This window comes from Aptenodytes patagonicus, chromosome 15, assembly GCF_965638725.1.
Source record: "Aptenodytes patagonicus chromosome 15, bAptPat1.pri.cur, whole genome shotgun sequence".
NCBI classification, from domain to species: domain Eukaryota; kingdom Metazoa; phylum Chordata; class Aves; order Sphenisciformes; family Spheniscidae; genus Aptenodytes; species Aptenodytes patagonicus.
The window spans coordinates 7347062-7363633 of NC_134963.1; the positions used below are offsets into that span (position 1 = coordinate 7347062).

A 16572-nucleotide genomic window follows, 5' to 3' on the forward strand; every position below is an offset into this window, starting at 1 on the left:
AAAGTATAGTATTTTTAAGGTACTTCCAGACTTCATAGTGTTGCTGAGATCTTGGCACACTGCTGATGTGTATTTGTCTGTCTTTCAGAGAACAAGCTGTATCCTTTGGACTCTACAAGCCTGGCAAACTGTGCATTTATTAAAGGTATCATGATGGCAGATTCACCACACTAAAAGCATAAACCAGACCACTAGAAAACGTGAGGTTTAAATTAAACCTACACAAGCATGACTAACATAGTTTTTTAAATAGGTGCCTAGATGTTCCACTTAAAGCCATATTCTAGGGGGATAGCTGGGTTCAGCACAGAAGACACCAGTCTGGATGGTAACTGCTACCATTCAGCCATGTGATTTTGGGCATGTTGTCAAAGCCTGTACTTCAGTACAGAAGTTCTACCGCTATGAGCTAGGATCCATTAGAGCCTTTCCAAGAAGATGACCAACTTCTGTTTTTTGAACTAAAATGCGAGTGTATTAAATTAAAAGCCCTGAAAATTTAAGGTTTCAAAGGGAGCTAAGGCTGATCTTGTGTCATAAATTTAATGAAGAAAAAGAGAAACTGCTCTGATATTAATTCCAAGAACAATATGCTTAATGTAAATACAGTAATTATTTTCTGGGGTTGTTTGTTTTCAAAATATATCACAGGACAGAACCTTCTACTACCAGCTAGAACTCCCATCTGTGCAGTGCTACAGAACCTCATGGAGTGCAGTCAGTGCGAGTTAGCTTTGCGGCTAATAGTCTGTTCATTTGGATCCTGTCTTCAGCATGGTGTATCAAATAACATGGATTTGTCCCTGGGTGAAAAGGTATGGCAAGGACAATGCTGAATTTTGCTGAGAGTAAGTCTTAGAAGTATACCAACTATTAGCAAGTTTAGAGTAGTTATATAAGAATTTGATAGGTATGGGAGAGGCTATCACCATGACCTTTTAAAAACTACTACCACTTCATCAGATGTTGAGTCATTTTGTGAAAGGAGCTGGTAGTTTCTTCCCTATTTTTCATGGTTCTCTGTTTCTCTTTGCAAAGTATGTTCAGAACTAATCTTCTAGTCTCTGCAGGGAGGCCAGGAATAAAATGAATGTTAATAACGGTTTATTATGTTCTTTCACATTGTTTTATCATTGGTTAGTATGGGAAAAGTTGCAAGTAGAATATTTGAGAAACACTCCTCAGTTCAAAAGCACTGGGAATCAGAAATTCTTTTTCTGGCTAGAAGAGATTTTTATAAGACCTTAATTAAATCTGAAAATACAATTACTATAGTACCTCCTATTATGCTATAAATGACAAGAGAAGTTGAATGCTTGGAATTTATTTTTAACTGTATGCTGTCTTTTTTTTTTTTTTTTTTAATAATAGCTACATGAGGGCAATATGCTAGCTGAAACCAAAAGCTTTCTCATTGCTATGAAACAGAAGTGTACTTCAGTAATTATGACCACTATCCTGACCTTACTACACAAGGTAAGAATGCTCTGAAAAGGGTAAGAGTGAGCCCCTTTCTTCTGCTCTATCAAGAAAGGGGCTACCCTTTGTATTGCAGAAGCCCATTCTGAAATTGTCACATGGCCAAATGCCACAAGACCCCCACATTCTGGAAAAAAATCACACGCCTTGGAAAGCCGTAGAGAAGGTGAAGGGAAGTACTGACAGTATTGCAGTGGTGGGAAGGGATTGGGTTCCACAGCCTCATGTCTCAATACCAGAATGGGGCAAGGGTGGGCTGGATGGCTTGACAGCATTGGCCTCTGCAGTCCCAGCTGCCTTGCTTCCTACCACAGCTGGAGCATGTGCTTCTGAACAGACGCCACCTTGCTGGCAGCCACATGTTGTAGTCCTGGCATATTTGACTTACTCTTACAGACTCTGGCTCTTTGATCATACACTAGTTGCTCTGCCTGAAAAGTTATGTAGTGTGGGAGCTTCATCTTTGTGGGATCCTTTAAGGACTCCTAAATTATAATAATGGCCTTTATGATCTGTAGGTATTCTCTGTCTCATTTTCAATCCTGGTTTCATTTTAGATTTGTAGACTTCTAGTTGAGGCGAGTTCTTAAAAAAATAACTGCAAAACCTGCAATATACCATCTTCTAAGGCAGTTTAGACCAAGGGAAGTTACTTTTAGACTGGCTTCAGTATATTTAGATTTTAAGTTCTAAAACCTGAAATGCATTTTCATTCTTTTTTTTTTCTTCTAATTTAAAGGCCCGATATACCTCTAAATTACAGAGTACTTTTTATGTGTTATATACTTTACACAGAGACCAATTAAAATAAATTCCTAAAGTTTATAACTAACTTCTTTTTTTTTTACCTCTTCCTCCCCCCCAAAACACAGGTGTTCAACTGTCGTCTCATAGACCAAAACCTGGCATTGGGATATTGCACAATTTTGCCCAAGGAAGATATGTTCAATAAGCTGTGGCACGTCATAAACAATACATGGCAAAATTACAGAAAAGTTTTGGTAAATTCACAAGGCAACATATTTCTTCAGCAAATAGAGAATGTTAAAGAGTTTCTTTAAAAAAAGACATCAGCAATATCATATGGGAGTGCAATGGTTTGCCATTATTAAGGGTGTAGGTGTTTGAACAAGTTCTTCATTTAGGGCGCCACTGAGAGAGAAACTACCTCTCTTTACCACAGCGTAAGATTGTGCACAGGCGGTTGCTGTGAATAGCTAGCATGATGTAAGTCCAAGCATTAGGTTACCTCATCATGACTTATTCCAAAGCTTGAAATTGTTTATTTCAGGTCCCATCATAACTCATACCTACATTATATTTTGGAGAAATTGTTCTCTGGTAGCAGTTGTCAACAATGGAATGAATAAATAAATACGTCTATTAAAATATAAAGGAAGATGGGAAATAAAGCATAACAAAGAAATGGGCAGGGAGAGTGACATAAATTTGGAGAAAAGATGATGTCTAAAAAATACCTTTTGTATTAGTTTCACTAGTACAATACTAACAAAATATTTTTGAGAAAGAAACTCCATTTTAAAGTAGCTTTGAACTACCAATTCAGGAGGTGGGGTAATCCTGATACTACCTTCTGTGAGGTTTGTTTTCATTTTACACAGTTGTGTGATCATCCATGAATTGTTTTAAATTTCTCTGAGGATTTAGACCTTAGGATTCCCAATTTTCAGATTATTTATTATACTTGTATTCTTCCCTTCTCACTCCTTTTAGGCAGTAGCTCTGGTTGGAGCACAGCTTGCTAACCAATGTGGTGAAACGGAAGAAAAGAAAAAATTCCAAGAATTGGTTACTGATGCAGAATGGGGTATCCTGCTTAGTAAATTTGGTGTAAGTTTTATTTATTTATTTATTTAAGGTTTTTATTAACTGATTAAATGACAGTATATTCTGAGATGTATTGTGATTTTTAGACAGATTTCCCATTCAAATGTAAGGAAAGCTGGGGGTTTGTTTTGTTTTTAATTTTTCATCCTGCTTGTCTGCTTAAATAAACCTCAGAAACTGAGAAATGCAATAATTGAGAGTGCTATAAAAGAACTTTTAAGTGCTTAAGTATTATTTGGCACAGGACATAGTAAGCAAATGCACTGCTTTTTCCTGCTCTGAAAATCTCTAGATTGAAACTAAAGAAAATGTAAAAGGTTAACTATATAAGGAATTAGTCTTGATATTGTCTAAAAGACTTCTTCGGGAAGAAGATAAAATGTTTATTTACCTGTAGATTTCTTTCGAGACCGTATTTAGACAACCACCAATAAGGAAGAAGGAACTCATAAGAACACTGGTACAAAATCCGAAAGTAGACACAGATCTCATATTGAATTACTGCAGGTAATAATTGAAGCAAATCAATTGTGTTTAATTGTTGCTGTAATAATAATCATGCTGTAATAATAACCATGAAATCTATTTTAGTTTAAATAGATCCTAATTAATGTAATATGCAAATTGTTGTTTTTTTTTTTTTTAAGTATTAATCAGAACACATACTGGTCTCCTGGTGAATTTATTCATAAAGAAATAAGCACCTTGACGACACCAAAAGTCACAGAGAAAATAATATTCTGTCCTTTTCTAGTACTTTCATGCTGGACAGTGATGCCGCACTGCAGCTTTGCATTGAAACACTTCTTCTCCAGAATGCTAATACAAATCATGTTGAAGATGACTCTGCAGAATACAGTGAGAAGCAACCTCATTCCACATTACTAGCTAGAGCACTAGAAATAATTCCTCTACTGAAAAGCACGAAAGACCTGGTCACTAGCCTCAGTGGAATATTGTACAAGGTAAAAAATAATAATAATAAAAAAAGACAAAACAAAAAAACAACACGCCAAAACACGCAAAAAGAATCCCTGAAGTATGCATCTAGTCTCAAATGTCACTTGAATGACAGATTAATAATTCCACAGAAATTTGAAGAGGTTATTTTTTTTCCAATTTTGCTAAAGAATGTAAATGTTAAGTTTCAGTTTTCTACTTCTCTAGGAAAAAAAAAATAGAACAACATATCTGATTTTCTTTAAAGACAGGTAGTCTTTCTTCCCAACTTCCCTTAGAAAACAACCAGAAAATAATCAAACAAAAAAGTAACTTCTAAAAATCATAGCACACTGGAAATATTTCGAAGCATTACATTAAAAATAAATTTTTTTGCCCCTATCTATATCTTGTTTTTTTCTGTTTGGTTGGTTTTTGGTTTTGTTTTGGGGGGGTGGTTTTGTTGGGGATTTTTTGTGTTTTTTTTTTCTTTTCATCACTTCATGTTTGGTCTTTCTGCAATATTCTGACTTTTTTTTTTTAGGATTTAGGACTATGAAGTGGAAGTCTTGTTTTAGAGAAGTAGATCATGATGCTTATACTGTTTCTTCAGTGTTATGTCAATATAATTGGTGTTAAAATTGGAAAAGTTAACTCAGTTGTATGTTTTTATAAGACAAATCATATAAGATCTTATAAAATAGATCATTATTTTGAACAGCTTGATCCTTATGACTATGAAACTATTGAAATTGTCCTGAAAGTGATACAAAATGCTGATGAAAAGAACACAAGTATCCAGCTGAATCAGGTATGTTCTAATATGTTCTATAATAATTCTATGCTGTTACCTTACTAATGGCAACTGTATTCTGTTTTGTCTATTTATTAGTGTAGTTATTCAAGAGTCTGTTGAAATTAATTGAATTATTCTATCGGCACAGCTCTCATTCAGAAAATAGCATTCAAGAAATAGTGATCTCTAGCTGTTTCTCAGCAATGGCTCATAGCAGGGATAAAAACTCTACAGATATGTACCAACTCTGCCAAAATAACATATGCCTCCAAGACTTTGGCATGTTTACTGGTGGCGCGGGGAGGAATATAGTAGTCTTGTGGCTTTTTTGCTTTTTCCTTGCTTTTTTGCTTTTTCTTTTTTTTTTTTTTCCTTTTTCCCCCCCCAGGCTTTGAGCCTCCTCAAACATCTGGAATCTTACAAAAGAATTTCTCCACCTGTGGACCTAGAACACCAATATGTTTTAGAGCATGTGATTCCCTTATCTCCAGCTGCTCAAACCAGACTGCCCTTTCATCTGATATTCTTTAGAACTGCACAAAGTTTCTGGAACATTATATGTACGTTCAGTATTTTTTATTGCTAGATATACGTATGATTCCCTTTCTCTGCTATCTGTGAACATTAAAGTTCTATAGTATACATTATATATTAATTGTATTTCTTTATTAATGCAGTTTTCACCACAAGTACTTCTGAAAGTAGTTGTGCTCCCAAATTGCTACTGGTGAGGTAACTGGCTTTCAGTGGAGCTAAGATGATATATACAATACAGAATTCTGTCCTCAAATTCTTTTCTTAGGACCTCTCAAAGAGCAAAGTAATCCATGTATCCCACTTCCCAGGCCAGTGTGACTAATTAAGATTATATTCTTTCTCTCCCAATGGAGTTCTGCATCTAACAATAAACTGAAAGTGCTTAATTTCATAGAGAAACCTGCAAGTGGACTGTGATACCATCATAGACAGCTCTCTTCTTCCTTTCAGCTGCAGAGCTCAGTGAGGAATCCTTCCCAACACTTCTGTTGATTTCCAAACTAATGAAGGTAAAGTAGCATCTTGAAAGGATTTATTTCACAAATATTTTTCCCACACACAAAAAAGAGCTTTCGTCTTTCTTTTGCATGATTTTGGCCTCACTATAGAACTGACAATTCTTAATCTACTTTAATGTTTTTCTAGGTTTCACTGGATACCTTGCACATGTCTGCAGCTCGACATGTCTTTGAAAAAAATTTGAAACCAAAAATATTTGAAATGAGAAACACTGGATATACATCAGTTGTTAACAAGGAAACAACTAAAACTGTGCAGACAATTCAGTCATATCTGCTGTCTATAATTAATCCAGAGTGGGCTGTAGCTATTGCTCACAAGATTGCACAAGAATTTCCAACAGGTAAAGTGCATATGTGATGACTTGAAGGGTTAAGTAATGGGAGAAGAATAGGTTTGAGAAAAGAAAAGCTAGCCTGTAACCAAACATTTTTTTCTTGGATAAAACCTGGGGAAGTTTGAGAATAAAAATGCATTTGTCTCCTACATCCAATTTTGAACAGTAGGCTGGAACAACAGCCATTTTATAACACAGCATCGCTATTAAATCCTTTTTTCTCTCTTTTTAAGCCATGTTGTCTTGCTTAAAGTTTTTGCATGTTCATACCATCTTCAGACAAGTTTTCCAGCAAAGGCAAATATTTCAGCCAAATTTAAGCTAGTGTCTCTATTATCTGAATCCAAATAGATAATATTTTTTTTCTCTTTAGGTACAAGAGCTTTCCCAATACTTTAAATATCTTCTAAAATTTTTTTTTAATTGTTTGAAATAAAATGGATATTCTGTATACTGTAGAAAGGATTCATGAAAACTTACTTTATTTACTTCCTTCCCCCCCTTTTTATCCTTTAAAAAAGGTCCTGACCAGATTCAGGCATTGAAATTCTGTCTCTATCTAGCTGAGAAATGGCTAAAGAATACTACAGCTAAGGTAATGGTAAACTGCTTGCAAAACACTTGTTTTACAGTCGGGTACTTATGTTAGTGTTTTGTCTTTTGCTGTTTTGGATAGTGGTGTGTAAATTGTACCTCAACCAACCCTGACATGGGAAGTACTTTCTTTTGGGGAAGTGACTGTGTAAGTGACCCCTCAGAAGAACCCTCTCTGTCCAGCAACATTCTCCTGTTCACAACCTAGCAAAAGTTAGGCTTACCGTTCTTGGAGGTTGGACAAAAAATACACAGTTTTAAGGAAGAATAATTTGTTCTGTCTCCTGTTGTGTGCATTTTTCTTGCTGCAGGAGAATGAGTTGGAATCTGTTCCAGCTGTTAGATCAATAGCATTATTAACTTTTGCTTTGAGTTCCAAGACACTTTAGCTATTTGTAGTAGTATATATAAAGAAAGTCTGCTTTGACTTGATTCTCAGGCTCATTTTTACATGGTTGGTAGGGAAAGGTGAATAAGAATCTCACCCTTGCTTATAAATATCGAACTTGTTATGGAGTTGTTGAGAGACAATGAACACTAAATAGTTCTCTGATACTTAGTCACATCTTTAATTTTGGTACAATTCTATTCAAACTGTAACTCTAGCAGCCAGTGTTTAATATTAAATCTTTTTTCTTCTCCATCTTGCCTCAAAATGTCTTAGTTTTACATACTGGTGCATGTAGTACATATTTGGCTTTTTCACAACATACCTGTGTTTACAATTTTTTTCAAAATATGTTTTCTGGCTAGAGCAGCATGGTTAATACTGTCTGTTTACAGAAAAAATACCTGTAGATACAGGTATGGGGACACATCTGAAGAACAGATCTTGCTACCCAGTTCACTGTTTTAGCCTCCTTTTACTCTTAACTTTTTATAGTCTGTTTTATATAAAACTGTGGTGTTTTCCTAAAGGATGATTCACGTGAAAAAGCAGAAGTCCTACAGAAGAAATTATATATGCAGTATAAGCGATCAGCAACAGAAAACGTTCTAATAACACATAACTTGAACACTGGAGAGCATTTAAAGTCTATTGGGAAACCAGCAAATCTTATCATTTTACTGTACGAACACCACAGTATAGACCAAAGAATCCAAAATCCAACTGGCAGGGATTATCCAGGTGAGTATCCATAACCTAGTTTCAAAGAAGCAAAAAGTAGTTCTTTAAAAAATGCTAAGCAAGATAATACTAGTTTGTAAATATATTGTCTCTACCTATTTATGTAGATATCCATATGGCAGCTAAGGAGATAGCTGAAATCAATGATTTGGATATGAACAAAATTTGGGATAAACTGCTGGATAAATGGCTGTGTCCAAGTATACTGCCCTCAGAAGTAAGTCATCACTGAAGATTTGGTTTTGGAGAAAAATGGCCAATTACATAAAATATGTATATTTTTATCACTTGTTCAAAAGACAGGTTATTTTGCACAATTTGCCTTTAGTACTTATGAATCTCTTTAAGATGCATCTGAATTCAGACGACTAACAATTTCAATACCTTTCTAATACTGTTGCACACCACTCTCTCTAGTGAGAATGATTTGAAATGCTTTCCCTTCTCTCTGTATAGAGATTAAAATCTTATCTTTAGTGCTACAGTAAGGTTGTGTAGCCAGCCTAAAGGAGTAAAGGAGTTGTAAATGTATTAGCCTCATGAAACACTGATTCTAGAATTAGAAAGAGAATGAATCCTCTCCTGTTGCAACTTAGCTAACAGAGAGTTAATTGCTGTCTGTGCAGCATACAGCTGGGTGAGAAAGGGCAGGGAGTAGGCATTGCCTCTGCTTCAAAATACCAGTTAGCAGGCTGAGGAATGGTGTTGACTGCCAAGTATACAGTTAAATAAAGAAAAGACTGATAAAACCAGAATTCCTTTCCTTGGCTGCATTAGCAGGGGTGCCCAGCTTTTAAGACAGGGTTTAAGCAAGAATATGACCCTGCTATTTAGCCAAACAATTTAGAAAACTCTCACAACTAGATTTTCATGTCTTTTTAAAGAAAACTCAAGAAATCTTTGGAGGTGTACAGGAAGATGAAGAACTCCGAAGGTATGTGTGTTGCCTTACATATAATATGGCAAATTGGCATTAACTTGCAAGTTTAAGTGTATCTGGCTTTTTCAAGAAACATAGCAATGGGTGTGATTCAGAACTCACTGTTGTGTTTTCATTTTTTACTTTCTGGTGACATCCGTTTTGAATCGTCAAATACTTATTTATGCAATGAAATGCCATTTGCAATAACTTACAGATGTAAGTAAGTGCTTAAGAGTAGCTATTTGGAGGTTTTCTCCTCATTTTTTATATCCTTAGAATCTTTTATCCTTAATCTCTTTTTGACAGTGAAATATACTTACATTTGAATGAACATTGATACATTGTATTTCAGTAGCTATGCAGTACTTGTATTAAAAACAAATGCATTTTTGCAGAGTTATATATCTACTTCAGTCACGCCCAATGGATTATAGTTCAAGAATGCTTTTTGCAATTACAACATCTGCCACATCTGTAAGTTTCTAAATTCTTGTTTTAGCTTGCTACTTATGAAATTTTTACCTCTTATTGAAATCAGATGTAGTCTACTTAACTGTATGGGTTTCAGCCTAAGGCCTTTTTATCTGTGTTTTGGATAGTTTATATGTCTGTAAGAGCTCTATGTTTCTCGCCACCCACTTTTGGAGTAAAACTGTGGTGTTCATTGAATTTTGCTATTGACTGTCAAGAGCAGCCCTTGAACTCTGGGTTTTCTACATTTATTATTGATATTATCTGAAAATAACTTCATTAAACGTTTTCTAGAATGTGCTTTAAGCTGGTGTGATACATTGGCTCACTTTGGGTGGAATTAAAGCAGAGTGGTAAAATTATTTTAGCAGAACCTTAACCTTCAGTCTTTCACACTTACTAAATGTATTTGTGATACTATATATCACAAATATTTTTCTTGCCTGCATTAATAGTCTTAAATCTAGAAAACCACCTGGTTTAGCAGCGTTCTTTGAAGTTGACAAATATTTCAACTGGTTAGTATAAAAGTTGAATGTGAACCAGTCTGTTAGTTAGCATATATTTCCACTAAATGAATGAAAAAAATCTTAGAAAGGATCATACTAGATGTATATAACCCTCTTTCTAGTTGTTCAGCCAGTTGTTGTGACTTTTCACTCTGTTGGGTTTTTTTCCCCCTTCTCAGCCGATTGGTGTTACTCAGTTGACGTTCGCTCACAGGAGCAGAGCACTTAAGTGTCTGCTCTACTTGGCAGATACCAACACTGTGGAATCACTCTTCAAGAAACCCATTGAGAAAGTGAAGTAAGATGATTTTTCCTTAAGGTGTTCCTTAATAATGATGGTTTTTTGGTCTTTAAGAGCCATTGGGAAGAAATATATGATATTTGGAGAATTATTTTTTACTAATCTGGTTTTTGAGCTTTTAAAATCTATTTCTGAAGAACGTAACTACATCTTTTAACTTCACTGTAATGCAGTCCAGTACATCACAGTCCTAATTTGTAAACCTGAAAGTAATATGACATTACGTGGAAAATATTCTGTTCCATTTTGCATAGATTGCAGTTACTTCTCTAGTAACTGAAGCATTTTCTCCTCCCCATATATATACTATTGAGTTAATCAGAGTTCAGAACTGGTCATCTTGCCAAGACATAGTCCTCTGCAAAAGTAAGGAACCAAAATCCCAGCAGAATAATATTGTTTCTCTGAAAATATCTGTAGAACTAACTTCCCTAGAAAAAATCTAGAATAGAATTTCTATGCTGGTAATGTGGAATTAGGGCCTTTTTAATGGAAAGTGATGTTTTCAGAATACATCATGCCACATAGCTACATATGGGTTTCTGTAAATATGCAGTCTCTGTGCATAAAATGAAATTTTAGTTGAAAGAGTTACAGTAACTGGTTTATCTTTAGACATGATCCAAGCCATCCATCGTTCAGGTGAATGAGGTTTCCCTAAGCAATTACCAGAAAGTTTCTTACTTCATTAAGATCTCCTTCATAAGTACAAATACAGTCTACATTTTTTTGTTGTGTTTTTTTTTTTTTTTAAAGCAATAGAACAACACTTTTCCAATATTATCCTGAGCTTGATTATGTGAGTTATAATATAATAATCACTGTAAATATCACTAACTCCTGGTTTTGGGGGGACTTTTTCCACAGGTATTTTCTAAAATGCTGCATTTATCTGGCAGAGTTTGAAATCTTGAATATTCCATATACTTATGAATCATTTCATAAGAGTCCTAAGGAAGGAATGATTAAAGGGCTATGGAAGAATCACAGCCACGAACCCACAGTATGATTTTTAAGTTCTTTGGAATTTTTTGTTTGTTTGTTACACGTTGTGTGAAATGTACACCTTTCTACATAGCACATGCATTTCTGAACAGATGTTGTTCCAATGTACTCTGTCCTATTCATACACTACTCATGATATGCTACTCATAATTCTATTTAAAAACACCAGTGAATATGCAAGTACCCCAAAGACTCTCCTCTTTCAGAGTGACAAAAAAAGAAACCCCAACCTGTTGATCAACCTGTTGAACCCTGTTGATGTGCTGACTACTGCCCATCACATAATTATTCCCTAGTACTTGCCCACCTTTGTGTACCCATACCTTGTCTCTTGTCTGGGAAGCAAGATCTTTGGTGCAGTAGCGTTTTTGTTTTGTTTTTGTTTTTTTTTAAAGTTGCTTGGACTCATACCTCATGCTTTTAATATGAATTAAATATTAACAGGTATACACCTTTAGAATAGCTGTTAGTTACTTATCTAATATGCCAGAGATAGGTTTTAGGTTATGCTCTGCTTAGCAATTTAACTTTGACAATTACTTTGTGTTACAAAGTATGTTTTGTAAACAGCTAACTTAACGCTGAAGACAGGGGCAGGTAAATGAGATTTCCAGGTAGGCAATAGTGTATGACAAAAAAAGTATACTATTCTATTAAGGCTTCAACAATAATACTTCTGATTTATAGCCATAAAATGGAAGTGATCTGTTCTTTAGTTGAAATATACACAAGCTAGTCTAAAATTTGAAAATGACAGATAAAAAGCTTTAGCCTTCCTACAATTAGAAAATAAAGTGATATCACGTATAGGTGGGGTTTTTGGTTTTGTTTTAATTCTCCTCACATGTAAAATAATTTTGAAAGTGGCTTGGTTGTGGCCTTCAGAAGTTAAAGGTCTCAGTAATGCTGTAAAAATCTAAAATTACACTGGCAAGCAGTAAAGGTTTGAAGATCATGAATGTATATTAAAATACAGTGTGTCCTTGCTCTCCTTTAGGCTGTTAGACTGGTGGCAGAACTTAGTCTAGAATACAAAGTGTATGATTCCCAACTGTGGAATGGCCTACTACAGAAACTCCTTGGTTTCAATATGGTAAGGAATTTTTAAGCATGAAGTTCTGCAGTGAGGTGAGAAAAAGGCTTTTTTTATCCACTGATTTCTAAAGAATGTGATGGATACATAAACTATAAACTTACTGTGAACAATTATTGATAGTTTGCATGGTTACTTTGAGCTCTCAAATACTGAACTGATGAAGCTTTGAGGAATTTGTGTTTTAGCAGTACTGCTTGAGAATTTTGATCTTAAATTGTTCTAGTTTTATTTTTTTTAAAGGCACAAAGCCTTTCAAATGACAAGAGTAAATCCTATGATAATAAATTGAAAAATTGCTTCATATGATTATAATTTTACAACATAATATGCATATTTGTGTGCAAATATATACACACATATGCACAAACTGCATATATGTGTGTATATATATGTATACATATACAAACACAAAAATACTACCCCTAAAATGTATTTATTATGATAGTAATCCTGATTTTTATCATTCAGAATCTTAATTACCTCTGATTGTCAAACTTCACGTAAAGTTGCTACAGCCTAAGGAGGTAACAGATGTACCTGGCAACGTGGTTGTATCAGGAGCAGGTATTGAAGAAGCTAGTTTTAATCTAATGAGATTTAGGTACTTAGCAAAGAAAGTGGGATCATAAACTTTTCAGCACCAGTTGTATTAAGACTACCGGAAATCTTGGGTATTTACTGAGGCAACATATGCCACTATTGCTTGTGATAATTTAATTTTCTAAACTATAAATCATATTTCCATATGCATCAGTTACTCCTCCCAAAGGAACAGAGGTACCTTGAGGAACTGTAAGTTTGCATCCTGCAGACAAGACAGCAAGCGTAATGCAGTTCTGTAGATTATCGCCAAATCTTCAAAAACACTGTAGAATTTTATAATGAAATTTTTTTTTTTCCCAGATTCAATATCTAAGAAGAGTTTTGATAGCAATTACTGGGATTCATTCATTATGGGAGGTAAGCAAATATTCTGTGACTCCTAATCTTTTTCTTCACTTAACAGGAGTTTAGCGTGTGTGTGTGTGTGTGTGTGTGTGTGTGTGAAGGGCAGCCATCTATGCCATGAAGTGTTATGCATGAAAAGATTCTTTTTGAATGACTATTTTTATGACAATGCAATATGCAGATGAGTATCGTTATTAATCACTGAAATAGCATATTTTGCACTTGTGGTTCCTTCAGTAAACACTTACTTGGAGGGTTTTGTAAAGTCGGACAGAATAATTTTGCCATCAGGCACAATATGGCTAAATCTTAGACCATGAGATGAGGAAAGCAATGTTAGGGAATAATTCATCCAGGATAAAAAGAAAAGAAAACTGATAGGTTTCTTCCACCTACAGTGGGTCAGGATGTCTGTGTGTCTGTGTTTACTAGTACACTTAGTTACAACTGTGTTTAGCTATTACTTTAAAACTTTGTTGTCAACAGATTCCCAACTTCAGTCGAGCTTGGCGAAGTGTAGTTCTGTCACCATTTCTCACAGGTAGGGTTGTTATTAGCTATCATGCTTGTATAGTAACCTGGATATATATTTACTTTATCATGTTTTCTTTATTTTTTAGCTTCATGTCCACCAAGTCCTAAACAGTTAGAGGAATGTTGCGAGTGTTTTGTGATTCTGCTGAAGTAAGTAGATAGTACAGCCCACATTTGTATTAGAGTGGGAATGCCCGTTTGTAATTTCTTGTCCAACAACCTACCCTGGAACATGTAAAGGAGCTCTGAAAACTGGGGAACCTGAGGCATGAGGGAGAACCTTTTGCCTCTTGTGGGAAGGACAGGATCAGGGCACGCACCCAAACAGAAATTCTGTGCTTGCCCAGAGACTGTTGACAATGTGCTGTAACTCAGTACCTCGGCTGTTTAAACTGTACGGGGAACTGCTCTCTGAATTGGGACTCAGAATCAGCAGCACAGACTGCTGAAAACCAATTTATCTGCCCAGTCGCTGCCCCCATGAGGGATGTCTGTTCGTGTCCTGACAGTTTTAAAGGACTCATGGTCAACCCTAAAAGTCCAGTTAATATTTTTCTTAGCCCAAAAGGTAGCACATTTCCTAAAACATTAACACAGAGTATAAGATAATTAATTTTCCTACAAAGAATAAATCAGACATGACAAAAATCTAATAGCTGCACACCTATAAATGTGGTTAACCTATGGTATTAATGTTCTAAAACATTCTATACATAAACAAGTTTTGCATTACTTTTACAATGTAAAAAAGCACCATAAATCATTATCTTATTCACCACAATGTTCTGACTTGCTCAAGGGAAGAACCAGAGCTCAGAGAGCCTGACTCAAACCAAAAGCTAGTTAGGAAATACTGGAAAGGGATCCAGCTGAAGAACATGCCTACACTACTGTGCATATACATATGTACCAAAGCATTTCTCTGGGCAGTTGGCCAACACTTCCCCTCAAAATAGGGCCTTGGGAGAAACTGGAGTTGGGTGGGGGTTTTTCAAGCTAGAAAATCATCATGCATTTGTATTCTGTGAAACTTCAACTCACATATAACTTGGCCATTTCTGAAAATAAGATGAGGTAAAAATGTATTGTTCTATCTGGCTTAAAAATCTCAGTGCAGTTTTGCTGATGGTACTAAGCCATCCAGTTATACATATCATAGTTGAGAACTTCACTCCTAATCTTCTTCTGAAGGTGTCCTGTTCTGGCTGACTTGGATGTCATCGGAATAGCTAAACAATATGCACAGTTGGACCTTCCAGCTTTTGCTTTGGGGTGCCTGTTGCTGATTCCTCAGTCTGAGAAGCGAGAGCAGCAAATTCAGGTAAATAATGTTTTGTGTTCTATCTGTGCAAGGGAAATGTCTTTAAGCATTTCATGTTCAACAGAGACTGTGAAAGATGGTAATTTATAATCCCATCTTATTTTAAATATGCCACTGCTGACAGCTGCTTGGCATTTCCCACCCACAAAGGGTGTTGCCCTGAATTTGTCCTTCTGAAGGGGATCACGTGAACACTTCCTCTTTTTTTTTTTTTTTTTAAAAAGCAAAATGCTCTAGCTTCAAGTCATCCTCAGCAGCTTTGTCATATGACTTTGCCTTTTGAGGATTTGAGGATATTTTATGGGATCCCACCCATAAAACCCATGAAAAAAAAACCAATAAAACCCAAGCCATAGCCATATACCTGCTAGAGCAGTGTGAAGTTATGGTAACGTGTAATTGCTGAGAAGCTACCAGTGGGCTAGTTTCACAGCAGATTGTAAGAAAAATACCGAATCCTACTTCGGAAAAGTGTTGAGTTGAAACCTCCTGACTTCTTAGAAAGATGCTTGATACGCATCACAAGTTGTGATGTAAACCTTTTGCCTTAAAGCCATATCCTTGCTATTCACAAGGATATTCACAACTGTATCTTGACAGTTTCCTTTCTCTTCTCATTTGTTTCCACTAATTTATGCTCTGCGTTGTTCTCCCAGATGAAGCATTATAGGCTGTTCCCATATTTGTCGTGAGCGAACCGGCACTAGTAAAGGCACCTTTAAATTCTTAGGCTTCCAGTCAGGAGTTAAGCTCAGAAAGAATTTCCCAAATTACAGCATTAGCGCAAGATATTTAGTCTGCTGGCAATTAGTCAAAAAAATCTATTAACAGCTACAGCAGAATACCCTTTGAGGGTTAAAAGCAATGAGTACTACTCTTTCAGTCAAACTGCACAGATCCTGGTTTGATAATTTCATGTTTGTACCTAGCATTTCAAAATATTGATTGTTCCTGAATAAATCAAATGCTTGCTCCAAAGGGAGAGTTTCTACTTTAATCATTCACAGAATATTAATGTTTTGTAACTTATTTTTGCAAGGGTTTCTTATCAACATGTAACACAGAAACTGTGCTGCAACAAATAGATGAACACATGAACACTGGAGAAGTAGTGGCATTTGCTTCTCAGGTAAATAAATAAAATTTACTTCACTTGCCTTTGACTTAGAGGCTTTTTTGATAGATAAGTGTACATAGAACCTTTTTTTCTCTCTCTCCTGATCTTGCCAAGCGTAAGTTGACATAATGCACACTTCTAAAATATAGCAACATTTGCAGGGATTTTTG

At 35.5% G+C, this 16572-nt stretch overlaps 1 protein-coding gene across 1 annotated transcript in view; it reads left to right on the plus strand.

Annotated features, from left to right (window-relative positions):
• The window catches only part of KNTC1 (kinetochore associated 1), a 41050-nt gene that overhangs the window by 22159 nt on the left and 2319 nt on the right, over positions 1-16572 (plus strand). Inside the window, exons 38-61 of the mRNA XM_076352988.1 lie at positions 89-145; positions 652-815; positions 1372-1476; positions 2352-2480; positions 3214-3330; positions 3725-3834; positions 4082-4292; positions 4988-5077; positions 5451-5622; positions 6050-6108; positions 6245-6461; positions 6977-7050; positions 7968-8178; positions 8286-8395; positions 9063-9112; positions 9496-9574; positions 10260-10378; positions 11249-11384; positions 12384-12479; positions 13386-13442; positions 13917-13971; positions 14051-14114; positions 15156-15285; positions 16325-16414. Coding sequence (XP_076209103.1) covers positions 89-145; positions 652-815; positions 1372-1476; positions 2352-2480; positions 3214-3330; positions 3725-3834; positions 4082-4292; positions 4988-5077; positions 5451-5622; positions 6050-6108; positions 6245-6461; positions 6977-7050; positions 7968-8178; positions 8286-8395; positions 9063-9112; positions 9496-9574; positions 10260-10378; positions 11249-11384; positions 12384-12479; positions 13386-13442; positions 13917-13971; positions 14051-14114; positions 15156-15285; positions 16325-16414 — 2702 coding nt within the window. The remainder of the gene's footprint in view (positions 1-88; positions 146-651; positions 816-1371; positions 1477-2351; positions 2481-3213; positions 3331-3724; positions 3835-4081; positions 4293-4987; positions 5078-5450; positions 5623-6049; positions 6109-6244; positions 6462-6976; positions 7051-7967; positions 8179-8285; positions 8396-9062; positions 9113-9495; positions 9575-10259; positions 10379-11248; positions 11385-12383; positions 12480-13385; positions 13443-13916; positions 13972-14050; positions 14115-15155; positions 15286-16324; positions 16415-16572) is intronic.